At 53.1% G+C, this 26,141-nt stretch overlaps 2 protein-coding genes across 2 annotated transcripts; both read right to left on the bottom strand.

Moving 5' to 3' along the window:
- Positions 1–11,514: 11,514 nt before the first annotated feature.
- On the bottom strand, positions 11,515–20,364 carry LOC129196955 (olfactory receptor 14A16-like). Its single transcript, XM_054804926.1, has 3 exons — positions 20,292–20,364; positions 19,877–19,998; positions 11,515–12,507 (listed from the first exon to the last, which is right to left on the bottom strand). Exons 1-3 carry the CDS (start codon positions 20,362–20,364, stop codon positions 11,515–11,517), a joined length of 1,188 nt encoding a protein of 395 aa, XP_054660901.1.
- A 4,572-nt stretch (positions 20,365–24,936) lies between these two features.
- LOC129196954 (olfactory receptor 14A16-like) lies at positions 24,937–25,926 on the bottom strand. Its single transcript, XM_054804924.1, has one exon. It carries the CDS (start codon positions 25,924–25,926, stop codon positions 24,937–24,939), a length of 990 nt encoding a protein of 329 aa, XP_054660899.1.
- Positions 25,927–26,141: the final 215 nt, after the last annotated feature.

Here is a 26,141-nt window from a genome sequence, read left to right as displayed (position 1 = left end):
ACAATCATTTGCTTTTCTTTCTTCCTCCCTACAACTAGATGCTGGTACCGCAGCAGAGGGGAAGGTGCCAGGAGCGGTGGCTGTTAGCGAAGGCGCTTGGAGGCTTCTCAGCTGCCAAGATCCACCTCTAAAGACAAAATAAAGAGGTCTGGAGCTGTTGCCATCTGGACCAGCTGGTCTGTGCCTGGTGACGGATCCATCTAAAGGGATTGCACACACACCCCACGTGTGATCCCAGAACTGCTCGCAGGGGCAGGAGGGAATAAAGTCCACGCACACCCCACAGCGCGAACACGTGCACATCCCAACACACAGGCAGGACAATGCAGGTGGTGCTTGCGCTCTCCCCGGGAAACCAGCACAGAAAGAACCAGTGAGAGAAGCCTCCTGTTCACAGCTCTGGTCCTCGTGGGGGACCTGAACCACTCTGGTGCCTGCTGGAAGGACAAATGCAGCAGGGATCAAGCGATCCAGGAGATTTCTAGTGCACATTTCCTGGCAGGGGTGGTGGAGGAAAGAAGCAGGAGAGGTGCTTTGCTGGACCTGGCACTGGTGAACAAGGAAGAAGTGGTTGGGGATTTGAAAGGCAGCGGCAGCCTTGGCTGCAGTGACCCTGAGGTGGTAGAGTTGAGGATGCGGAGGGGAGGGAGCAGGGCAAAAAGCCAAGAGCACAGCCCTGGCTTCCAGGAGAGCAGAGTTCCACCCTGTGAGAGACCCCACCTCTGCTCCCTCCTGTGGCCAGGCCCAGCCTTGGGAACCAGCTGGTGGCCACAAGGAGACAAAACGAGGTGGGGGAAGAGTGGGGTGGGGAGGCACGGCAAGCATCTGTTCAGAAAAATTGGCTGCTGGGCTGTCTGCATCTTCCCCAGACAGGGAGATTCCCTGAGCCGTGGCTGACAGCTCCGAGCAATAAGGGTGTAAATCAACTTTTGCGAGAAACTCCCTCAGAGCTAAAAACTGTAATGCTGCCTTTTTGAGGTCCTCCTTGAGTAAGTTCACGGGCAGACCTGTTAACACGTGCTGTTACCTTACTCAAAGTTGGAGGATTTTTGCAGGGAAGCACCCAACAAATTAAAACATGTCGGGGCTCTGGGCAAGTGTCTCGTAAAGAACTGTTTCACTAAGCCTTAAAATTGGGGGTGCCCCAACGCCAAATCGATGGGGTACCCTATGCTCAATTAGCAGCGATAGTCCAGCAGAAAAGCAAGGAAAGAGCGGGAAAGGAGGGGCTGCTTAAGCCGCAGGAACAGTGTCCTTACAGTCCCCTGAGACAGGAACTGAGAAAAATGGATGGACAACATCAGGAGCAGGGAAAGGTGTGGCAGGGACCATACAAGAGCCAGCAGGGTCCCTAAACCAAGACCGGCTCTCCTTAAAGAATAGCAACCTTTTAATCTCCCTTAAGGCCCTGAAAGCAGAGTCCCTCGACTTTATCGTGGATACGGGAGCACAAATGTTACCCCAAAAGTACTGTAGAAGCAGGGGGATTCAATAGTGCAGTTTAGGTAACTTTGGGCTCAGCAATACCCACTTAGGGAGCTTTGGGGCTTAAAGCCAGTAATTCAGCATGGTTTTTGTGATCAGACATAACCATTTAGGGAGATTTTGGGCTCACATGCAGCTATTTTGGGAGATTTTTGGAGCCCAGGGAGCTTTTGGGCTGAGAAACAGCCACTTAAGGAGCTGCGGGGCCGAGAAACTGCCACTTCAAGCCATTTTGCATTCTGAAGCACTGATTTAGGCAGCTCCTGGGCTCAGAAACAGCAATTTCGTGAGCTTTTGGGCTTCAGGAAACCCATTCAGAGAGCTTTGGGGTCAGAAACACTCAGTTTGGGAGGTGCTGGCATCCTGATCTTCTTTTTAGGGAGCTCTGGGGCTCCGAAGCACTATCATCAGGCACTTTGTTGCTCAGAAGCATAAATTTAAGGAGCTTCTAGCAATTTTTTGTAATCAGAAATAACCATTTAGGGAGCCTTTGGTCTCAGAGGCACCCATTTAGGGTGATTTTGGGCTCTGAAACACCCATTTAGGGAGCTTTTTCACTCAGACACACCCACTTGGGGAGCTTTTAGTGTGAAAAACATCCACTTCAGAAATGCCTGGGCTGAGAAACAGCCCCTAAGGGAGCTTTTGGGGTCTAAACCACTGATGTATGGGGAGACAGTGGGGTAGCGCTGTATGTTAGGGAGTGCTGTGACTATCTAGAGCTTGACGATGGTGGTGATAGGGTTGAGTGTGTCTGGGTAAGAATTGGGGGGAGGCCACCAAGGCAGGTATCACGGTGGGAGTCTGATATAGACCACCCAAGCCCGATGAAGAGTTGGCTGACATATTCTATAAGCCGCTGGGAGAAGTCTCGCGCTCGCTAGCCCTTGTTCTTGTGGGGGACTTCAACTCAGCAGATGTGTGCTGGAAATACAGCACAGCAGAGAGGAAACAGTCTCTCCTCCTCACCCCCCGGGGGAAGGCGAGGCCTGAGGAAGGCCCTGGGTGCTGGGCTCAGCACGGGCGGTGTGACCAGGGGCAGAGCCCTGTCTCCTGCCAGGTGCCGGCCCGGCTGACACCAGCGGCTCCCGTCACGCAGCTCCTGCCGCCCAGGGCTGTGGCTGGAGCGCAGGCAGACCCGCATTTTGGGAAAGACTTGCCAAGGCAGAGCAAATCCAGGGCAGCTCCCTCCTGTCCCCTCCCCTCCTGTCATGTCCTCTGCCTCCCCTCTGCCTCCGCTCCCTCCCTGAGCGGGCCCAGCCCCCAGGAGCGGACCGAGGGAGGGCAGAGCTGAGAGAACAGCTCCAGGTGAAATGGCCCTTCCTGAAGGCCGTGTCTGCACCGGCGCAGCATCCCGGCTGGCTGAGGAGTAGCTGCGGTCAGGGGATGAGATGCCATGGCCGGCGGGCTGGGTTGGGTGAGCGCAGCAGGACGAGGCCTGTGCCCCGACAGGGCCCTTCCCAGGGCAGCCTGACTCCTCTGGAAAGGGCCTGGACAGAAGCTTCTGGCGTTGGACTTTCTTGTTCTGAAGGTGCCTGAACTAAACCCCCAGAAAGCTACGGGATCATGACCGGCAGCTTTTCCTGCCCGAAATCACCCCCCTCCATCAGCGGGACCCAGCCCCGGGGTCTGTGGCAGCACGGGGGGCAGCAGGCGCAGGGCAGCTCCGTGAGGAGAGGCCTGGGCTGCCCCGGAGCCTTGTGGTTCACAAACACCCATGTAGGGATTTTTTGGGCTCACAAACAGCAAATTAGGGAGGTTTAGGGATTCAAAGAAGACATTCATGGAGCTGTGGGATCAGACACAGCCTTGTAGGGAGATTTTGGGTTCACACACACCTATTTAGGGAGATTTTGGGCCCAGACTTTGCCACGTAGGGAGCCGTTAGGCTGAGAAACAGAAACTTAGGAACGTTTTGGGCTGAAAAACAGCCACTTAGGGAGCTTTTGGGGTCTAACCCACTGATAGAGGGAGCTTTAGGGGTCTGAACAACTGATTTGTGGAGCTTTTGGGCTGAGAAACAGCCACTTAGGCAGTTTGGGGCTGAGAAGCTGCCACATAAGGAGCTTTGGGGCCGAGAATCTGCCACTGAAAGTGATTTTGCAGTCAGAAACAGTGTTTTAGGTAGCAAATGGGCTCAGAAATGGGAATTTAGTTAGCCTTTGGGCATCAGAAAATGCATTCAGGGAGCTTTGGGGTCAGAAACACTCAGTTTGGCAGCTTTTGGGATCCAAACCCACAGTTTAGGTAGCTTTGGGCTGAGGAATACCCACTTAGGGAGCTTTGGGGCTGAAATCCAAGAATTCAGGGACTTTCGGGGGCTCAGACACACGCATTTAGGGAGCTTTTGGGCTCAGACACGCCCATTTTGGGAGGTTTTGCACTCAGAAAGACACATGTAAGGCAATTTTGAGCTCAGAAAAACCAATCTGAGGAGCTCTTGGGCTCCGAAAAACCAATATGAGGAACTTTTGGGAGTCACAACAGCAATTGAGGGATCTGTGGGGCTGAACCCAGGAATTAAGGGAGCTTTGGACTCTAAAACCAGATATTTTGGCAGCTTTGGGTCTCAGAAGCAGGGATTTAGGGAGCTCTTGGGCTGAGCACCACCCACCTAGGGAGCTTTTGGGCCTCGAAAACACTTATTTAGGGAGCTTTGGGGCTCTGAAACAGTGTTTTGGTAGCTTTCAAGATCCAAACCTTTGATTTGGGTTGTGTTGCAGCTCAGACACATCCATTTAAGGAGATCTGGCAGTCAAAACCACTTATATGGGGAGCTCTGGGTCTCAGAAACACTAACATAGGGCGCTTGGTTGCTCAGAAGCATAAATTTAGGGAGCTTTTGGGCTCAAACCCAGTAATTTAGCAAGTTTTTTTTGTGATGAGAAGTAACCATTTAAGGAGCCTTTGGTCTCGGACACACCCATTTAGGGTGATTTTGGGCTCCGAAACACCCATTTGGGGAGATTTTGGTCTCAGACACACCCACTTGGGGAGCTTTTAGTGTGAGAAACATCCACTTCAGAAACTTCTGGGCTGAAAAACTGTCACTTAGGGAGGTTTTGGGGTCTAAACCAGTGATTTAGGGAGGCTTTGGGGTCTAAACCGCTGATGTATGGGGAGACAGTGGGGTAGCCCTGTATGTTAGGGAGTGCTTTGACTATGTAGAGCTTGACGATGGTGGTGATAGGGTTGAGTGTGTCTGGGTAAGAATCGGGGGGAGGCCACCAAGGCAGGTGTCACGGTGGGAGTCTGTTATAGGCACATTCTGGGCTCTGCCTTTCAGGACTGGAACTGGTGGTGACAGCCCTGTCCTGTCCCCCTCCAGAGGCAGGAGGAGATGATCATCCCTGGATGACCCCCCCTACCCCCTGGGAGCCCTGGGCCATTTCCCTCTAATGATCAATAAACCCCTTCAGCAAAGCTATGCTCTGGGGGGGTGTCCTTGTCCATGTCCCCTCTCCTCTGCCAGTGCCCCGGGTCCTCTCTGGCTGCACCACCGCCATGAGCAGAGCGGCTGAGGGAGCCCGGACGCCTGGGGTGTCTCTGTAAAGGAGATCCCCTTCCCACCCACCACGTGGCCCCCGATCAGGGCAGATTAGGGCAAACAGGAGTGTCCCCCCAGGAGGCTGGGAGAGGCAAGGGGCAGACAGTGACAGCCCTTGGGGCACGCGGTGCTTTGGAGGCACAGCAGGAAACAGGTTCTTACCAGGGCTCCAGTGAGCACCATCCCCCACATCGCACAACGGGGTGTCGGGGCAGGAGAGGAGCACGGAGAGGCAGCCCGGAGCCCCGGGTCCTCTGCCCTGCTCTGGGAGGGGTGGTGGTTCCCTGCCCCATGGACTCAGCCCTCCTGGCTTCACAGGAGATTTCAGAGCCCCACGCTGGGCCCATGTGCCTTCCTGGACCCCCAGCCCCACACCCTTGTTGGGGGCACCCCCCATCACAGACCAGGAAGGCAGGTCATGGGCTCCAGACACTGGACGGACCTCTCCCCGTGCCTCGCCATGTGTGGCCCAGCTTTGTGGGACTTTGTGTTCATTATCTCTTGGCTGTGGTTTTGTCTCTCCAGGCAGGCACTGAATTACCAACTTTTACATTAGGAATTGTTCCCTCACCCTGCATTTTTTGTCACATTTTTCCCTGCATGTGATGATCTGAAAGGGTCTTTTCCAACCTCAATGATTCTCTATGATTTCATGTCTTCAGCAGGGTCGACTGCAGGGGAATATTTCCCAGGGGGCTGGGGGGACCTGAGAGTCTCCAGGGCAGCAGATTGCAAGTGGGGCTGATGGGCAGCATCATCCTGTGACTCGTCCCTGGGCTGTGGGGTTGGGGCAGGAGCTGTCAGCTGGGAAACCAAAAAAGGGTTTCCTTTTTTTCGGAAGAAAAAAAGAAAAAGGGGAAGCCAGAACCCAAAATTTACCAAGGCACAGGCGTGACAGAGCAAACATGGAGCCAAGGAGAAGAACCCAGCCTCGCTGCTCACAGTAATTGGTGGGCCATGGAGAAAGCACAGGCACCACTTCCAGGAAGGTCAGCCTGGACTCTGCAAGAGTGTGACCCAGGGGGACCCTGGCCTGGGAGGGATGCGGGAATCGATAGAGCTGTGTGAACCCCTGAGCGATGTGCAGGGGAAGGGGGAGCAGGAGGAATAAAGATGGGGATTGACAGAATCACAGAATCATTGAATACCAGGTTGGAAGGGACCTCAAGGATTCTCTGGTGCAACCTTTCCTTGCAAAAGCTCCGTCTAGACAAGATGTGCCAGCACCCCATCCAGGGTTCCTTTTGTTCCTGAAGCCATTAGAGCCCTCCACATGCTTCTGATCCACAGAGATTCCAACAAGAGATCCTCGACCTCACTCACCTTGTGAGTCAGTTAGAAGCAGCTGCTTCACAGTTCCAAGGTTATGGTGCTAAGCTTTCTATCTCTGCTGTAGGAGTGTCCAGTTTGGGGATCTTTTGGAACAGAGAAGAAATAGGTGGAGTTCTGGAGTCCGTGTCTCTGGAACTGTTCAGACAGCTTCCATTGGAAGAAGTCTTTTTGCACTGAAGCCCACTAGCATTTTGACTAACATCTGGCATGGTTTGCTGACACAACAGTTAAAAAAAATAATGACGCCTTCAAGTAATTACAAAAGCAAAAAAAATACTGCCAGACGAGCCACATTTTTATTATACCTTCTTTCTTTTCTGTCAGGTTGAAACACAGCGCCACGGGATGTCCTGTACAGGACAAGCATCAGTACAGATATCAATGCAAGTCGGAGGAAGTCACCCCACCTGGCCTGAAAGTCGGGCAAGAGTTGTGATGCATTTTCCTGGGCTTTTCTCATATCCCAAAGCATGAGCTAAAAAGATCAGGTCTTCCTGCATTTACTCATGTTGTGTGAGCACAGCTCAGGCGGGTACCATGGATAAACTCTTCCTCAGTGTAAACCAACGTTCAAAGGAGACCACCGTTCAGAACTCTTTCTGCAAAAATACTGTCAACAGGCAACACCAACTTCTTTTAGAGCCTGATCCAGTTAATTCCCGCTTGCAAAGTGCAGCAACTGACAAGCGTTTTGGACAAGCGTATCTACAGGCAGTACATGGACATCTCCTGGCTTCACATCGGACTGTCCACTTCATGAAACACAGCTCCTTCGTGAGTGTGTTTACTATGATCTGCAGAACTGTTACTTCACCTAGGGTATATGGTGTATGACTGTAGTACACACACACTTTTGTTTCCAGATGGACTTCCTTTGACAAAGTGTCAAAATAGTCTGTTTTTAAAGCTCATCTTCTCTCTGTTGCTCTCTGTAGAAAGAGCTGAGAGCTAATACCAGAGGGAAGCACAACTCACTGTGCGAAGCTACTTCCATGAGAATAGAAAAAATGAAACCCTACAAGCCTAGAGGAAAATACAGGCTTACCTCTGCCTGTGAATGACCGTATAGCGTACGTGAAATCAATGTTAACGCTTCCTGCATTTTCTGCTTTATTAAAGACAATGCCAAGAACCCACATTGTCACATAGCCTCTCCTAGCCGTTCCACAGCACGGCTGTTTACTTCCAAGTGTAACGAGGTCTTGATCTAATTTGCCTTGCCTTGTTCATAGGCATTGTCAGCTTCCCCGTCACAAGTAAAAATATTCATAATTAGTATTTCCCTTCTTATGATATCATTTCCGTAACAAATACAGAAGGAAAGCCTATGTTTAATAGCTTTGCATTACATCTAAATCAAAACAGCAACTTCCTACATCTTTTCCCTATTGCATTGTACAACCTGCGCTTGAGAAAGTTTGCACAAAACAAGAATGGCTTTTAGAGCTTGCTAGCATTCGAGATCTTTCCAGTGCACAGAAGGCCACCATCTGCCTTTCACTGCCCCATTCTCCCGACAGAGGCGATAACGAGTGACATCAAGGATCTATCGGATATTGCTAATATCCAATTCTTTTAGTCAACACTAGATATGTTTCAGTTGCCTGCATGTATTACTGAAAATTGGATCTCCCAACTTCAAAGGTGAGAAAAATGGCACTTGGAGAGTTTTACTGAAAGAGTGATTATGTCCAAAAGAATCTGTCCCCCTTTTGGAATTTAAGAGAAATGAATGAAAATCTTATTTCTCTCTCAAGTGTAGCAGACTGCCAGGCATATACCAAGAAGGGCTGTTAAGAGAGAAAGGAGCACACATGGCATACTACCAATTCATCCATCAGCCTTCTGTTTAAATGAGAAGTCCCTTGCAGCTTAATATTTTGCCAAGTCTTGCTACGATTTGTCCACCACAGTGAACAGCTCCAACATATTTCTGTTCTGAGAGATCCTAATTTTATACAAGAAGTTAACTGAAATGGATTTGTTCTGGATTTTGTCACTTATTCTTAGCTTTACAAAGCTGCAAGCCATTTCTCTGGCATGCGCTGAGAGACAACAGGTAAGTTTACACAATTCCAGTTCAGGGAGTTGCCTTCAGCCATCAGGGCAGTGTAGCAGCATTCACTGTGAATGCATTTCTCCAACTCATGAGGTCAGCTTGTGTCATGGTTTTACCCCAACCAGCAACTGAGCACCACACAGCCGCTTCCTCACTCCCCCACAGCGGGATGGGGGAGAGAGTCGGAAGAGTCACAGTGAGAAAACTCGTGGGCTGAGATAAAGACAGTTCAATAAGTAAAGCAAAAGCTGTGTGCACAAGGAAAGCAAGACAAGGAATTCATTCCCCACTTCCCATGGGCAGGCAGGTGTTCAGCCATCTCCAGGAAAGCAGGGCTCCATCACACGTAACGGTGACTTGGGAAGACAAACATCATCACTCCAAACACTACCACCCCCCTGTCCTTCCTCTTCCCCAAGCCCTTTATAAGCTGAGCATGATGTCATATGGTATGGAATGTCCCCTTGGTCAGTTGGGGTCAGCTGTCCTGGCTGTGTCCCCTCCCACTCCCAGCCATCCCGTTGGCAGGGAGATGTGAGGAGCAGGAAAGGCCTTGACACTGTGTAAGCCCTGCTCAGCAACAACAAAAACATCTCTGTGTAACAAAAACATCTCTATGTTATCAACACTGTTTCCAGCACAAATCCCAAACACAGCCCCAGACTGGCTGCTGGGAAGACAATTAACTCTGTCTCAGCTGAAACCAGGACAGCTCATGATCCAGCCTCTGGTCCACAGCAGCAGCCAGACCGACCCTGACCGAGTGGAGATTTTCCAGCAGTGGCCAGAAGGGTGGTCAGGGCCTGGAGCACCTTATGTCCAAGGAGAGGCTGAGAGGGCTGCCCTGTTTTGAGAAATCCCTCAGAGCCAAACACTGGAGCCAGGGCCCTGGGGAGATGGTGGGATCTCAGCCAGTGGAGATATTCCAAATTTGCTGAGACAAGGCCCTGAGCACCTGATCTATCAGGAGCTGTCTGAGGAGGGGTTGGGACTAGAGCCCAATGAAATGATTGTCCTTTTTCAAATAGTCTTTCTGTGTGCCAGCCTTTCTGCAACACTGGCAGCTCCCACCCAGCTGAAATCACTTTGGGAGACAACAGTTCCCCTTTTGTACCCAGAAGAACCATAGTGTGAGGACATCCCCCAAGGCTCACACGTGCAGCCAGCACAGCGTGAGGCACTCATCCCCAGGGAAGCATTCCTGGGCTGGTGCTCAGAACCTGCTGTGGGCTGAGGACCATCACAGCCCATTGCCAAGTGCAGCCTGTCCAGGATCTCCTGGGACTGTGCAGGCAGGCCATGGTGACCAGCTCCAGCAGAGACACCCACGGCAGGTCCCTGCATGGGCTCAGAGCAGGGCACATGGAGACACCCAACAGCCACGCAGAGGCACTGTGGCAATGCCTATAGGCTGACAGCGGGCTGAAGAGCATGGGGCAAGAAGAGGAGACCTCCTCAGCTGGGCTGGCCAAGCCCTGCTGCCCAACATGGCCCCCCGGCCCTGCAGTGCAGGCATTAGATAGAGCAGGGTGCGTTCTTGGGGTGGGGAAACGTCTTCAGCAGCACAGTCCCCGTGGCAGCCCTCCATTTGGCAGCCCCCCACCAGTACCTGCCCCTGCACAACCTCGGTCGTGTCCCATGCAGGTGTCAGCAGTCAGCCATGCGGTGGGATCTGCAGGGTGTGGGACAGAAGAGAGATGGCACCGGGCTGGCTGTGCCCCAGGACAGGCACTGAGCCCAGGAGGAGGACGGGGCTGGCCCCACAACAAAGGTCCCTCCCCAGGGCTGGGTGTATGGCCAGAGAGGGAAATGGACGATGCGTGGGGCGGTTTCTCCCACTTGCCCTGGGGCAGCTTCCCCAGCGTGTCCAGGGAACATGGCACAGAGCAGCTCCTCTCTCCTGCACCTGTGATGACTTGCTTCCTTCTCGAGGAGATCAGGCTCTGCTCCACAGGCCCACTGGAGCGGGTCCTCCCCCTGGACGGTCACAGAGCTCCGATAACATCAGGCTGTTCCTGTTCTGGGCACTTTCCAGTCCAGCCCATCCCCTCCCCGGCTCTCCCCCACCTTCCCTGCCCTCTCCCCAGCGCAGCCCAGCAGAGCAGCCCAGTCTGGGCTGGCAGTCTGGGCTGCTGCAGAGCTCTGGGCACTCAGCCCACAGCCCCAGCCCCTCGGAAGGGCACAGCAGCTGCTGGGAGGCAGAGGGGGGGCTCAGCCTCCCCATCGGCCCCAGGCCTGCAGCTGGCCCCAAGTGCCAGCGCAGGCCACTCCCTCTCGGCCTCTCCTGCATTGACGCTGCAGGGGATCCCCAGCCCTGACCGCCTTTGCCCCACTCTGCCTCCCCGCCAGCCCTGCTCCCCAGGACACCAGCAGAGTCCTGGCCCTGCGGCTCCTCAGGCACCTCCTGCATCTCTCCACTCTCCTGCCCTGTGCCTGCTGCATCTTCACGGACTCCCACAGCACTGCACAGTCTTTCTTTGCGGGTACCTGGAGTGAGTGCTCTCCCTGGGGGCACTTCATCTCAGGGTCTTTCACCTTCTGAGTCTCCATTCACTTCCCACCCCAGAGTACCTGTAGTGTCCCCATCCTCTCCTGACCACACCAGATTCCTTTCCACATGGACGGACCTCTGCCATCAGCCCCGTCATACCTGTGACAGCCTGAGGAAGGGGACTGGGAGCTCGTGCACCATTTCCAATGCCCCTGGACACCAAGACGAGAGCCTTCAACTAAGTGCTTGGTGTCTAACAGTGATACCATGAGATTATTTCCCCAAAGAGAAGGAGAAAACCAGGCGGAAGAGACTTGGAAAGTCCAATTCCTCTGGTTCGTTCTTAGCCACAACTGTATCAAGGAGAGCCCAGGCTGCAGGCACCTCCCTCAGGAGATCCCCTTTTATTGCAGAGAGGCTATTAGGAAGGCAAAAGGTGACACATGGTTCTTCAAGGATCAGACACAACAGGACAGCACCTCAAGAGAAGTGCTATGAATCCAAGTATTTACCTCTAACTATGATTAGCAGAGAAAAAAACAAAACCCGAGGAGATGCATAAAATATACCCTGGGCACTCTGCAGAGAAGGGGAGACAAATTACTGTTGGTGGTGCAAGGTCCATTGGATTAGTTTCCTCAGGGCCTCCTTGAGCTCCTGGTTCCTCATGCTGTAGATGAGGGGGTTCACTGCTGGAGGCACCACCGAGTACAGAACGGCCACCACCAGGTCCAGGGATCGGGAGGAGATGGAGGGGGGTTTAAGGTAGGCAAAAAATGAGGTGCTGATGAACAGTGAGACCACGGCCAGGTGAGGGAGGCACATGGAAAAGGCTTTGTGCCATCCCTGCTCAGAGGGGATCCTCAGCACGGCCCTGAAGATCTGCACATAGGACAGCACAATGAAAACAAAGCACACAAAGAATAAACAGGCACTAACCACAAGAAGCCCAACTTCCCTGAGGTAGGTGTCTGAGCAGGAGAGCTTGAGGATCTGAGGGATTTCACAGAAGAACTGATCCAGGGCATTGCCCTGGCAGAGTGGTATAGAAAATGTATTGGCTGTGTGCAGCACAGCATAGAGAAACCCAGTGCCCCAGGCAGCTGCTGCCATGTGGACACAAGCTCTGCTGCCCAGGAGGGTCCCATAGTGCAGGGGTTGGCAGATGGCAACATCGCGGTCATAGGCCATGACAGTGAGAAGGGAAAACTCTGCTGGCATTAGAAAGAAAAAGAAAAAGACCTGTGCAGCACATCCTGTGTAGGAGATGGCCCTGGTGTCCCAGAGGGAATTGGCCATGGCTTTGGGCACAGTGGTGGAGATGGAGCCCAGGTCGAGGAGGGAGAGGTTGAGGAGGAAGAAGTACATGGGGGTGTGGAGGTGGTGGTCGCAGGCTATGGCAGTGATGATGAGGCCATTGCCCAGGAGAGCAGCCAGGTAGATGCCCAGGAAGAGCCAGAAGTGCAAGAGCTGCAGCTCCCGTGTGTCTGAGAATGCCAGGAGGAGGAACTCAGTGATGGAGCTGCCATTAAACATTTGTTCCCTCTGCATACGAGGGCCTGTCCAAGGGCAGTGAAGAGTTAGGACAGACACCTATGAGCAGAACCTATTCCATTCATCACAGTAAGCCACCACAAGTGTCCTCTGTCTGTCTCCATGCAGATCCTGGCATGATCCTTGGTTTGTGCTGGCTGAGGGTGCAATGCAGAGCAGGGGCCTCTTCTATGGGCTCCAGAGGAGTCAGTCCTGCTGTGCAGCAACAGGCAGAGAGGAAACAGCAGTGATCACAGGTTAAATCTACCTGTGATATAAAAGAGCTTTTGACCATTGTCTCTCCCAATTCACCTGAGTGCAGAACAGAACTGTGGGGGTTTGTTTTGTTGATTTTGCTCCCATTACCCCTTTCCCACCTGAGGAGGAGGCTGAGGTGAGTGAGGGGACTTTATCAGGTTCCTTGAAGAGGTGTTGACCAATGGCTGTAATGCTGTCAGTGTCTCGCACTGTGGTGCTACCCTGAGAGCTCCATGACCATATTTCTGCACCACCACCACAAGAAACGAGACGAGCACAGGATCCGTGGAGAAAGCACCTTTCCTTCCAGGTAGCCCCTGCCTTGATGTGCTTCTTGGAAAGTCCCCTGGGACATGTGCTGGGAGTGATCTGGAGCTGTGAGCAGCCCTGACCCACGCAGCACCCTCTTGAACATCAGAAGGACCCTGCCCTGCTAGAGATCTCTCCTTCCACCCACAGCTTCTCCCTGCAGTGCCCTGGGCAGCTCCCCGGGCAGGCTGAGGGCTGACCCTGGCAGGCGGCAGAGTCCCTGCCCCGGCACACAGCCCCTGGGCTGCAGGGACCCTGCTCTGAAGGACACAACTGGGCACCCCTGGCTGCACACCCACCCTCACACCCTGCAGCCGACCCCGGGACAAGGCAGCCGTCATGCTCTGTCCCTCTGACCGTGCTGCAGGGAACCCTGCACTGGAGGATGCCCTTACCTCCTCTGCTCTGGAGAAGGGTCCTATAGGCTGTGACCTGTGACAGCTTGAGGAGAACCCTTCAGGAACCGCAGTGGCACTTGCCTGCACCCAGAGACTTACCGTGTAGAGGGCTGTGAAGATTTCTCCCACACTGAGCTCTCAGCATCCTCCCACTCTCTGCCTCACTCCTCTCGCAGTGCCCTCAGCCCTGCTGTGCTCTGCAGAGGAGCTGCTCCTGGCCAGAGATGTCTCTCTGCAGCACTGCCTGCTTGCCATGAGCTCCCTTTGTCCCAGGAGAGCAGCAGCAGAGGACCAGCCCAAGGCGGCATGTTAATGACCCCTCTGGTGGGTTTGGGGATGAGTCCATGAAGCTCAGACCCTGAGAGGAAGCTGATGAAACCTCTCCAGAAGTCAAACTCAGATGTAAACTCCAAAGTTTCTCAGAGGGTTAATGGGTCCCCCTGAGGGACATTACCAACAAAGCCTCCCCAGGGGCTCGTTAGAGCAGAAAACTGGAAGCAATAATGACAAGTAGACAAAACCAATGTCAAGGTGGCTCTGATGCTGAGGATATCTGGAAGTGTTAAATGAAGCCAGATGGACAAGCCCTGACCCCCATCCCCTGGGAAGGGAGATCCTGTCCCTCACATGTTGCTCAGGGCTCTTCCTGGGCCAGTGGGATGTGGGGATGTGCAATGCCTGGAGCAGGACTATGGTGGAGCAAGGAGGTCATGAGTTCTTCCTGAATCAATTGAAGGCACCTTCTGGTAGGCCCTGACTGCAGAGACAATAGCCATAGCCATGGTGATGCAGAGGTCATCTGTGGTTGGGGTCTTTCAGCCTTGCCACAGCCCTCAGCAGTGTCCAATACAGCCTGCCCTACAGTGTCCCACACCTGCACCTCTTTCTTTGAAGACACCCAATCCTTTTTTCCATTTCACCCCAATATCTCACTAGCCTTACTGATATCGCTCCATCCTCCCTGGCTGTTCCTTGAAAGAGAAAGCCACGGGCTGGTCCAGACTCCCTCTGGGCACCCTATTCTATGTCAGCACTGCCCTTGGAGTCACATTTCCTTCTCCTCATTTCTTGTCTCAGCCTCCCAAGCCACACTTTGAGGTGCTCTTCCTTTTTCCTCCTTTTTTTCCACTATGAAGAAAAGCTCCAGCATCTTTGACAGCATCCTTCAAGTAGCTGCAGGTTGTGACTGTGGTGCTCTGAGCCTCTGCTTCAGCAGCCTGAAGAAGCTCAGGTCCTTCAGCCTCCCCAGACAGGGTATGTGCTTGAGGCCCCACATCCTATATTGGCCATCCTCCTCTGGAGTCTCTCCATTCCTCCCCACTTGACTACAGCAGGAAGCCCCACAGAGGGACACACGGGTCCAGGCTTATTCTTCCCCCCAGTGCAGGACTGGCCACTTCTCCTTGTAACATTTCAAGAGGTTTCTGTTCTCTAAATCCCAGAGTTTCTCAAGGTCCCCCAGACTGAAGCTCAATATTTGTGTGCAGATGGTCACCGTGATGGTGGTGTCCCTCACAAGGTAACAGCACGGGGAGTTGCAGGGTAATACAAATAGTAGAAGGTGGTGCTACTTTAATGCAATTTCCTTCCAACGTAGGATTATCCATGGTGACCATCTCAGAAACAGCTTCAAAGCCAGCAAAGCCAGGGCCAGTGAGGAAAGAGTGAACAGAGGTGGGCTGTTAGTGTGGGAGGGTACAAGAAGGATCAAAGGGAAGAGAAGAGGGAGAAAGGAAATAGAAGGTGAAGCAGAACACTAGATCAAGGCTGTTTTGGGGGTACCTGCCATGCAGCTCTGCATCTGAGCAGCAGTGAGTGGTTTGGGACAGGAATGACACAGATGACCTGACCAAACTTAGTCTGACTTTCCTCATGGTCATGGGGAACCTGAGTGCTTTCCTTACCATGGAGAAGGGAAGACCTGTGGTGGAAGGAAATGGGCAGTCATTCGTGCTGGGAAGGGACCCTAGGAGGTCTCAAGGCCAATGTGCATCACACAGCAAGGGCAGCTATCAGGTCACACCAAGTTGCTCAGGGAGTTCTTCATGTTGGCTTTGAAATCTTCCAGGGACTGACACAGCACAACATCACTGGCCAATCTGCTCCAGTGCTTCACTCTCTTCATGGCTAAACAGTTTTTCCTCACACACAACAGGGAAAAGCCTGGATCTGTCTTGCTGATGACCTCTTAGTAGTGGTATATGGGTCATTTTTAGATCTTCCCAAAGCCCTCTCTTCTCACCTTTGAACAACCCCACCTCTCTCAGCCTCTCGTACTGCTAAGGTCAACCTTACAAATGCATGCCTGAGAGGTTTAGGGTTCTTCCAATCCTACTGGATTTTATTGGGTTGGCAAGGGACCTCGGGGATATTGGAATATCATCACCCTCACGCCATCCCTTCCTGCATGTGTCATTCTCATTTGTCATCCTGTTGCAAGGCACAGCTGTCGCAGGCTGTAAGGAGAGCCTGTTCTGTCTGAAGAAACTGTCATCCACAATGAAACACTGAACTTTGAATGTTTCAGGCCCTAGTGGCAACATGAGACCACTGTGAGGGTCTGGCTCTGTGAGCATACACATACAATGTGCCTATATAGGTGCCCATTTCACACTAACATATCCTAGCACACACACAGCCCAATCCTCATTCACCCTTTCTTCACTGGCCCTGCATTAGCTTCCTTTTTACCCTCATTTGGTATTTTGGAGATGGTTGTCATGGTAATGCCTTCCTGGTTCATTAATTCCATTGAACTAGAACCTCTTTCTGTTATCTGCAGCATCCTGGAACTCCTCCTGCTGTTACCTTGTGGGAGACACCACCATCAGGGTGAGCCACTTGCACACAAAAATTAAGGGCTGCCTAAAAGGAGTTTCAGTCCAGGGGGACCTTGTGAAACTCTGGGGTTTGGCCTGGGTTTGAGGGGGAGAAGGAGAAGTGGGCAGTCCTGCATCAGGAGGAAGAACAGCCCTATAGACCAGGGCTAGCTGTGACCTGACTGGCTGAGCTGTGATCCTGAGAAAATCCTGGGCCCTACAGTGGCCCCCCACACAGAGGTGTGTCCCAGGGTGTGGCTCCCCATTTTGGAGGAGCGGGGAGGCACTGGAGAGTGCCCAGAAGAGGTCTGCCAAGGTGAGGTTCAGGGCACATGCCCTGCATGTGGAAGCTGAGGGACATGGGCTTCTTCAGCCCTTTGGCCCAGTGGTGGAGAGGCTCCGGGAAGTACAGGAGTAGCCATAGAGTGGTTGAAGTGTGGTTCCAGAGCTGGAGGAGCTTTTCTTCATAGTGGGAGACAGCATGGGAAAGAAATCATACCAGAAATGGAGGCTTGGGATGCTTAAAGTGGACACAAGGAGAAAGAAATGTCCCTCCGAGGGCAGCGCTGTGGTATAATCAGACCCCCCAAGGGAGCCTGGCTCAGTCCATGGCTTTGTGTTTCAAGGCATACCTCGCAGGGATGGAGAGATAGCAGTCAGGGGAATGAGTTGCTCAGGTCAGAGCAGGGTGGAGAAGCAGAGTGGATGTCTGCAGCATGCAGGGAACTAGGGACAGGTGTGGGACACTGTAGGACAGCCTGTGGTGGAGACAATCTAGGGCCGTGCAAAGCTGAAACCCTCCAACAGATCTGAGGTCTTTGCCTCCTTGGCCATGGCTGTTGTCTCTGCCACTGATGCCAGTGAGGAAACACCTTACCCTTACAGCACTCGGGCCTCATGGCCTCCTCGTCCCCACCCAGGAGCCTGGCAGATGTCATTCCACAGCCTTGCCCTTGGCATTGCACATCCCCACACCCCACTGCCCCAGGAAGAGCCCTGAGCAATGTGTGAGGGACAGGATCTCCCTTTGCCAGGGGCTGGGGGTCACGGCTTGTCTGTTTGGCTGGATGCAAAGATTCCAGATATCCTCAGCATCAGAGCCACCTTTACATTGTCTTGGCCTTCCTGCCATTCCTGCTTCCAGGTCTCTGCTCTAAGGAGCCCCTGGGGAGGCTTTGTTGGTAATGGTTCTCAGGGGCACCCATTAACACTCTGAGAAACTTTGGAGATGGTGTCTAAGTTTGACTTCTTGAGAGGTCTCTTCAGGTGCTGCTCCATGCCTGAGGTTCATGGACTCATCCCCAAACCCACCAGAGGGGTCATTAAAATGCCGCCTTGGGCTGGTCCTCTGCTGCTGAGCTGCTCCAGGCTCCCGGGACAGAGGGAGCTCATGGCAAGTGGGCAGCACTGCAGAGGGACATCTCTGCCCAGGAGCAGCTCCTCTGCAAAGCGCAGCAGATGTGACACATTGAGGGTTACTCAGCCTCAGAGCCACCTTAACATTGCCTTTGCCTACCTGTCATCATTGCCTCTAGTCTTCTGCTTTAACAAGCCCCCAGGGTGGCTTTGTCAGTGATGGATCCCAGTGGGACCCCATTAACACTCCCTGAAACTGTAGGAGTTGTTTTTGACATTGACTTCTTCAGTGATTTCCTCAGGCTTCTCTCAGTGTCTTAGTTCATGGTCTCAGCATCAAATACACCAGGGAGCTCATTAAAATGCACCAAGCCATGTCTCTTCCCATTATTTTCTTCAAGTCTTCAAGACTTACACAACTAATTGGAGAGGTCTCCAGGGTGTATGTGAAGTCAAAGATTTCAAAGAATTCAGTGAGCCCTACAAAAAGGAGTATTTTTGATTTTTAAGAGCTTGGGTTTGGTTAGAGTTTTTTTGTTGGGTTTTTGGGGATTTTTTTGTTTGGGTTTTTTTTTTTTTGTTTGTTTGTTTTTAATTTACAGAAGAAGTTATAGTAGCATTCTCCAGTCCATATTGGGCAAGGGGGTCTCCTAATGAAGTCAGGATGGGTAGGAAGAGCTCCTCATTGAGGACAGGCACTGCATGGACAACCTTCCTCATCACCTCCCCAGCCCTGCCATCTCTCTCATGGGCCACCTGGGACTTGCATCACTTCTCCTCACATCACACTTCTCACCCAAGTCTGCAGCTGGAGCTTACAGCTCCTTTGCACCAACTCCCACCTGCTTTCCTTAGGGACCTGGCTGCACACAGGCACAGCTGCGTTGCTCTGCATGGCAAACACACAGAAGGAAAGCAGGGTGAAGTTTTATAAACAGCAACCCACGCTCCTCAACTCCATGCCAAGTCCAAGCTGCCTCCAATGAGGTTCACCATCCACAGGGAACAGCCTCACCAGAAATGTTTGAGAGAGAGAGAGGTCGGACAGGATAGCTATAACCCCAGTGAAGGAGTTGGCTGAAGAGATAATTAGACTGCTGAAAGACAGGACAGGCTTCTAACTCCCTGAAGCTCAAAGCAACACCTGGGTGGTGGGGAGGGATCTGGCTGAGCAAGGAGTAAGGAGAGGGGAAAAGTGGAGAGCAATGGGAAGGGCACAGAGCCAGATAGTCTGTGGAAAATATGCCTTTAGAGCTGGACATTTTATCAGGACAGCTGGAAAGATTGGGGAGATGAAACACGCGGGATAATCTTCATGGTGCTGGCAATGCAAGTACAGGGGAAGAGCAATATTTCTTCTCCTGCAATTGATACACCACCTGGAAATTCCCATTTTTGCATGGGGGGAAAACATCACCATTTGATTAAAAGTATTCAATCCGTTAATGCAAAGGCACTCAGGTGTTTTTTAACAGTTCCAAGCAGTTCCTTCCCTTTCCAGGCAGAGCTCGGTTGTCTGACCATGGACATTGAGTGCCCCTGGCAGAGGCCCCGGTGTCTCTGAAGTGTTTGCCTGGGACTGGCCGCTGTCACACAGGAGCTGCAGGAGACCAGAGCCCCTCAGGAGCTGCTGACAGAGCCTGGGCAGAGGGTCCCTGTAACTGAAGACAGCTGTGTCCCTGTAGCTGCACCCCAGATCAGTTTTGGAAATGGCTTTTCCTTCTAAGAAAAGAAAAGGTCACCATATCTCCCCCAAAGACTGGAATATAAATCAAAAGGAACCAAAACCAGGAGGACAAGAACACAAAGAATTTCAGAAGCTGAAAAGTTTATTAACATATTTCTTCACTTTAGATCTTTTTCTTTACTTCTTCAATGTGCCATTTTTTTGTCAAAATCTTCTAAAATTTCCTTTATCATAAGGCCTGCAGCATTAAAAATAAGAATTCATAAAGACATCAATGAGTGTTGCCCCAGGGGTTGGTCACTGATGGAGGCCCCTAGTAACTGTTTGCTCGGTGGCTGCATGGTCCAATCAAGGTTCCACCTGCCTGGGATCCATTTACCCACTCCAGATCTCAGTGGTCTGGCCATCTGGAGACATGGGGGACTGTGTTAAAGGCCTTGCTAGAGTGAGGGCCCACAAATTCCCCTGGGGCACACAGCCGTTCTTCTTAGTGGAGAACACAACCAGGCTGGTCAAGTGGGATTTCATTTGCCCTTGGAGGCTTTTCCAATCTTGTCCATCACAGGCTTGGACCTGGCTTCCAGGAGGATTTACTCCATCACCTTCCCAGGGAATGAGGTGAGGCTGACTGGGCTGTAGTTCTCCAAATCCTCCTTCTGGCCCTTCTGGAGGATGGGTGCAATGTCTGCCTCTCTGCAGTCATCAGCCACCTTCCCAGATGGCCCTTGAAATGTCGAGGACAGACAAGCAATATCTTGCAAGGACCCTGTCCATGTTCCCCAGCACCAGTGGGTGTATCCCATCTTTTTCCATGGACTTGTGTGTGTCGGAACTGGCCCGAGGGATCCATTGGGGGACAAGGGGGACCTGGGATGAGATTTCACTGGAAAAAGGCACGGTGAAGGAAGCAATGAACTCCACAGCCTCTCCCATGTCGTTGTCACCACATGCCCTGCTCCACTGAGCCCTGAGACCACATTTTCCTCAGCTGACTCCTTGTGCTGCCAGTGAACGTACAACAGCCCTTGTCGTTGCCCTCCTTATCCCGCACTCGTTCCAGCCCCGCTGAGGTTGGCTTTTCTGGCTCCATCTTGGCACACACAGGTCATGTCTCCATCTGCCTCATGGCCAGCCTGTTTCCCCTGCCACCCTCTCTGCACTGCCTCCTTGCTCTTGGAACTCGTCAGCCAGACACTTCCTCTTCATCTTCATGGAGGGCTGCATGGATCTTGGCTCTCCAGGGTCCTGCCAAGCAGGTCTTGAACAAGCTGAGACCTGCTCTCCTTCCCTCCAAGGCTGTCACTGCGCTGTGTGTCTTTCTGCTCTTGCTTGATCGTGGCAGCAATGCCTGCCCTCAGCCTTGACATCCTCATCCCGTTCTGCCTTGTCTGTGAGGACCAGAGTGCGGCCCTGGTCAGCCATCAGCTGTAGATGTCCAAAGAAAGGGAGGGGTGAGGCCGGTGAAGGGGACACGTCTGGGTGCTGACTGTGAGGGCACCTCTGTTACAGCCACTTGACTGGCTGCAGCAGGCCGGAGCGCAGGCAGGGCTCAGGGACACCCTGCTCAGCACCAGCCCCTCCGGAGCAGACCTGACACCAAGCAGCATGTGGCTCCTTGCCTTGGCCTCCCGTGAGTCCCACATGCTGCCCTTGTGGCCTGGACACCATGGGGATCATCTGCAGGCTTGCTTGGGCAGCTCAACCTTCCCAGAAGTGGCGTGTGATACATTATCACCAGCCAGAAGGTTTCTCATAGCATGCTGCAAAAAGGTTGGCAGTGTGTGCACTGAGGTACAGTCTGAAGATGGGTGGGCGGGCGGGTGGGTGTGTAGAACTGTGCAGAGCCTTCTGGGACAGCACTGGAGTGCTGCAGAGGGAGTTGAACCTTGCTGGGTTTTACCCAGACTTTCAGGAGGTTGCCTTGGGCCAAAGCAGGCTCAGAACCAGACCTGGCAATTCAATGTGGACGGGGTTCACCTGGAAAGAAGATGCCAGGAGTGAGCTGATGCCCAGGCTGTGTGGGGGCTGGTCGGGTTCCTGGAGGCCAAGACAATGAAGGAGCCAAGTGACTGACAAGTGCTGCGAGGATAAAGGAGACTGCAGGAGGGTCAAGACCCCCCATCAGCTGTAAGAGGAGCCTGCACAAGCAAGGGTGGAAAGACACCCAGACAGTGGTTGTCTAAAAGAAGGGGAGACAAATCCCAGGTGGAGTCCATGTCACCTGGGAATGCACCAGAAAGAGAAACTCCTTGCTGTTCACAAACACCAGGAATGCATCTAATAGTCACGGGTGGTATTCAGCTTCCCTGATTCACAAAACCTCCACGTAGGACCTTCAGGGTCCAGACCATGGCCATTGAGGTGGTTAAAGGAGGATGCAATTAACGTTAGGTGTAATGCAGAGCTATCCCAGGCAGTGCCTCCCAGCCTACCCTTGCAGTTACCAGGCTGGAGGAGATGTTCATTGTACTCGTCTTTGCTGGTCACAAAAACCACCATAAACATCTGTTCTCTCATCTGCTGATAAGATATTGGACAAGAGATTTAAGGATGATAAGATCACTGAGTTTCAGAGCAGATGTTGAGAGGTGTACAGAAAAACTGTCTATATCAAAGAAAGGTCAGGTAAATGGTCAGACCTGGTTTCGCAGATCTTGGTCCAGCTGGGTCTTGAAAACCTGCAAGGACAAAGGAGTTAACAACCTCTAAGGGTGACCAATGCTTGTTCCAACGCTTGGCTAGCCTCATGGTAGAAAAGGCCCCCCCTTGCTGTGAGATGTCCCTGAGCCATCCCTTCTCCAAGGTGAAGGAGCAGCCTTTCCTCACAGAGACAGTGATCCAGCCCCCTGACCATCTCAAGGCCCTTCACTAAACCCACTCCAGATGGTCAACACCTTTCCATTCTTGGGGTTCCCAAAAGTGGACACAGTGTTCTGGATGTGGGCTAGAAACTTTCCACATAGAGAGGGGAAGTCCCTACCCTCCATCTCCTGGCCATGCTGCTGGTCACACAGCCCAGGGCACTGCTGCCCTCCCTTGCTGCCAGGGCACACGGCTGCCTCCTGTCCAGCTCCCTGCCCACCAAGACCTTTCCCACAGAGCTGCTCCCCAGCCAGGCAGCCCCCAGCCTGTGCCATTGCCAGCGTGAGTCCCCTGCAGGGGCAGAACCTGGCACTTGTCCTTGGGGGGTTTCATGAGGTTCCTCTCAATACCTGCTCTCCTCCTCCTTCAGCCCTTTCACTGAGCAGAGGCCTGGCAGAACTTTTGAGCAGAGTCTAAGGCAAGGAAGGCGTTGAGTCACTCAGCCCCGCCTGTGTCTGCTGTTACGACCCCCCTCACCATTCAGCAGCACTTTCCTTGTTCAGCCTTTTACTGCAAACACAGTGGCTGAAGCTCTTCATTTTGCTCTTGATGGTGCCTGCAGCCCCCATCAGCTCCAGCTCAGCTCTGGCTTTCCTAAACACATGCCCACACACTCAGGTCATCTTTCTAAATTCCTCCTTCATAGCCTGTCCTGGCTTCCACCTCCTCATCGTTGTGTTGTGGCTCCCATCCGTGACCCATCCCTGCCCCTGTGCAGCCCCACTGCCCCACACATGCCCCCAGGGCCCCCATCATCAGACACTGCACAGGACAGGGTGTGTTTGGGGCGGGGCTGTGTCCTCCACCACAAGTGCCCATGCCAGACCTCAGTGTCCATCCTCAGCAGCCCTCCTTCTTCTGCAGCCAAGCAGTGCCCAGCCCCAGCCAAGCCCCAGCTATGCCCCATGCACGGGTTCCCAGACAGCCCTGCTTGGGGCTCTGCCAAGGTCTGGGCAAGGCAGGAGGCTGGGGCAGGGCTGGCTGTTTCCCCAACACAGGCACCAAGACCAACAGCAGGAAGGAGATGGCCACAGAGCCCAACCACCAAGAACTGGGGGAGTGACCAGGGCTGGAAATGGCTGATGGGAGAGGCTGGGGGGTGATGAATGCCCTGGGGCACCTTCTCGCTCTCTCCATGCCACCAAGAGTCCCAGCCAGGGGACAGAGCAGCCTGCTGCCAATGGGTGCCTGCAGAAAGAGGTTTCTCTTTCTCATTGATTCCTCCCTTCAGGCACAGAAATGCTCCTTTGATCTCCTCCAGAGTTATCCCTGCTCTCCAGAGAGCCTTTCCCCAGGTGAGTGTGTCCGTGCTGGCCTGGCCGGCCGTTCCTGGTTCCCTCCCCATGCTCCCTGCAGGGCCCCAAGCTGGTGGGGCTGCTCTGCAGAGCGAGGGGGCTGTGGTGCCCCGGGGCCATGGGGTGACCCTGCACTGGCCATGCTGGTCAGGGTGGGAAGCAGAGCCAGCCAGAGGGGATCACAGCTGCTGAGCCCCTTTCCATCTTCCCTGATGGCTCAGAAGACAAGGACAGTGCTTGGTAGGACCATGGTGTGTCTCCAGTGGCACAAAGGGCAGGGGAGGGCTGCACTAGGTCCAGCCCACAGGGTTTCCGTGATGGTGAGATGAACCACTGTCTAGACTTATGTGCCTTTGCCTTCTGGCTCCTCACAGCCTCTCCTGCCATTGCAGAGCCCTCGTTAGCCCATGGTCTCCTCAGGTTTGCCTTTTCCTCTGGGACACTCCTCCTTGGATTGTCACTCATTTTATGAGGTGCCACTCACTGCCACCTCAGACTCACACACTGTCCCTGGAGATCCCCTCACTTCTCCTGGCAGCTCTCCATTCTTCTCCAGACTGACATCTGCCATCAGCCCCACTGCAGGTCGGACAGCACCAGGCAGATAAGCCAAAGACCAGTTCTTGTCTGAATGGACATGTGCAACCAAGAAGGAAGGTCTTCATCCAGCCCTTGCTCCCTAACAGATCCCCCTGGGACTCTGAGCTTGTCCCCCTGAATCCATCAGGAACCCCAAAGAGCAAAAGTCCTTTGGAGGGAGCAGCTTCTTGGGTGTATTCCTGACAGCAGCTTTGGAAGGGGTGTCCAGCCTTCTGGCCGTGCCCTGAGGAGCCCTTCTGGTTATGGTGGTGCTAGCAGAGAGGCCAGCTCTGGCACGCTGCTCCACATGGCCTGCTCCCGCCTTCAGGCACAGGGATGCCACTGTAGAGACAGCAGGACTGTCACAAGTTACACGAGACCTTGGGGGTAACAGCAATGCCAGGACACAGCAGGACAGTGTGGAAGGGAGGAGAGAGCAGCCCTGTCCAGGCCGTCTCCTGCTGCTGGCCTTGGCCATGGCTCCAGGGCAGCAGCAGCCCCGACATGAAGGCAGCAGAGAGGGAGTGCCCGCTGAGGCAACGAGGGGCAGCCCCAAGGGCAACCCAGGCTGCTACTCCATGGGGCAGCTGGGCATTTGGCTCCTGAACCCTCCTGCATGCTGGGGCTGCTCCCCCAGCTCCAGAGGAGATGTGCACAGATGGGAGCTGAGAGAATTAACTTCCCACTGCTTTCTCCATGGAGTTTATCTAAACAGACAGCCTGGACCCATATGTACATGAAGTATTTAGTTCATGAAAAAACATGTAGCAAACCAAGAATACTAATATCACAGGTATAAACAGCAAGAAAGCAAAAGGATGAAAATAAAACAAACAAAAAAGCCAAACAAAACAACCCAATGAAACAACAATGAAAAACCACAGAATAAATGGCAAAGTTAAAATATAGACACATATGAAGAAAAGTTAGTCCTGACTTTTCCTGAGTGGGAGCCCTGGTGGGATAATGGACACTTCAAAGATCTGAAGTAGATTATGTTTAAATAGTTTCAACAGAGCATTTATTATTTCCTTGTTCCTCATGCTGTAGATGACGGGGTTCAAGGCTGGAGGAACTACGGTGTACAGAACTGCCACCACCAGATCCAGGGATGGGGACGAGATGGAGGGGGGCTTCAGGTGAGCAAATATGCTGGTGCTGGCAAACAAGGAGACCACGGCCAGGTGAGGGAGGCACATGGAAAAGGCTTTGTGCCGTCCCTGCTCAGAGGGGATCCTCAGCACTGCCCTGAAGATCTGCACATAGGACAGCACAATGAAAACAAAACAGCCAAAACCTAAAGAAGAACTTAAAATAAGAAGCCAGACCTCCCTGAGGTATTCTGAGTCTGAGCAGGAGAGCTTGAGGATCTGAGGGATTTCACAGAAGAACTGGTCCAGGGCATTACCCTGGCAGAGTGGTATAGAAAATGTATTGGCCGTGTGCAGCACAGCATGGAGAAACCCACTGCCCCAGGCAGCTGCTGCCATGTGGACACAAGCTCTGCTGCCCAGGAGGGTCCCATAGTGCAGGGGTTGGCAGATGGCAACATAGCGATCGTAGGCCATGACAGTGAGAATGAAAAATTCTGCTCCAATTGAGAAGACAAACAGAAAGACCTGAGCAGCACATCCTGTGTAGGAGATGGCCCTGGTGTCCCAGAGGGAATTGGCCATGGCTTTAGGGACAGTGGTGGAGATGGAGCCCAGGTCGAGGAGGGAGAGGTTGAGGAGGAGGAAGTACATGGGAGTGTGGAGGTGGTGGTCGCAGACTATGGCAGTGATGATGAGGCCATTGGCCAGGAGAGCAGCCAGGTAGATGCCCAGGAAGAGCCAGAAGTGCAAGAGCTGCAGCTCCCGTGTGTCTGAGAATGCCAGGAGGAGGAACTCAGTGATGGAGCTGCTGTTTCTTGGCATGGGGACTGGCTAAAAAAAAGGAAAAGACATGGAAAATTAGGACAAACTCCTCTGAGCAAAGCCACTCATAGAAGCACTCCCGTTTTAAATGCATTTCCCTTCTCTGGTTTGTGCTGGCTGAGTGTGTGGTGAGGAGCTGAGGAGTCAGCTGTGCTCAGCTGCAGTGGGTACATGGAGCTGGTTTGTGACAGCTCAAATGTTCACAACCGATGTCA

The sequence above is a fragment of the Grus americana genome, chromosome 27, assembly GCF_028858705.1.
Source record: "Grus americana isolate bGruAme1 chromosome 27, bGruAme1.mat, whole genome shotgun sequence".
NCBI classification, from domain to species: Eukaryota; Metazoa; Chordata; class Aves; order Gruiformes; family Gruidae; genus Grus; species Grus americana.
Note: the sequence above shows the minus strand (reverse complement) of the source record. Positions and strands in the feature narration are given on the sequence as shown.

Bases quoted from the DNA above. Each gene is read 5' to 3' on its own strand.
- LOC129196955 (XM_054804926.1), bottom strand. From the start codon at position 20,364: ATGGAGCCAGAAAAGCCAACCTCAGCGGGGCTGGAACGAGTGCGGGAT. The intron at 19,999-20,291 runs GTACGTTCACTG...CGACATTTCAAG, and splicing joins GGGCAACGACAAGGGCTGTT to GGCCATCTGGGAAGGTGGCT. The intron at 12,508-19,876 runs GTGATGGAGTAA...TTCTGCTCATAG, and splicing joins TCACCTCATTCCCTGGGAAG to GTGTCTGTCCTAACTCTTCA.
- LOC129196954 (XM_054804924.1), bottom strand. From the start codon at position 25,926: ATGCCAAGAAACAGCAGCTCCATCACTGAGTTCCTCCTCCTGGCATTC.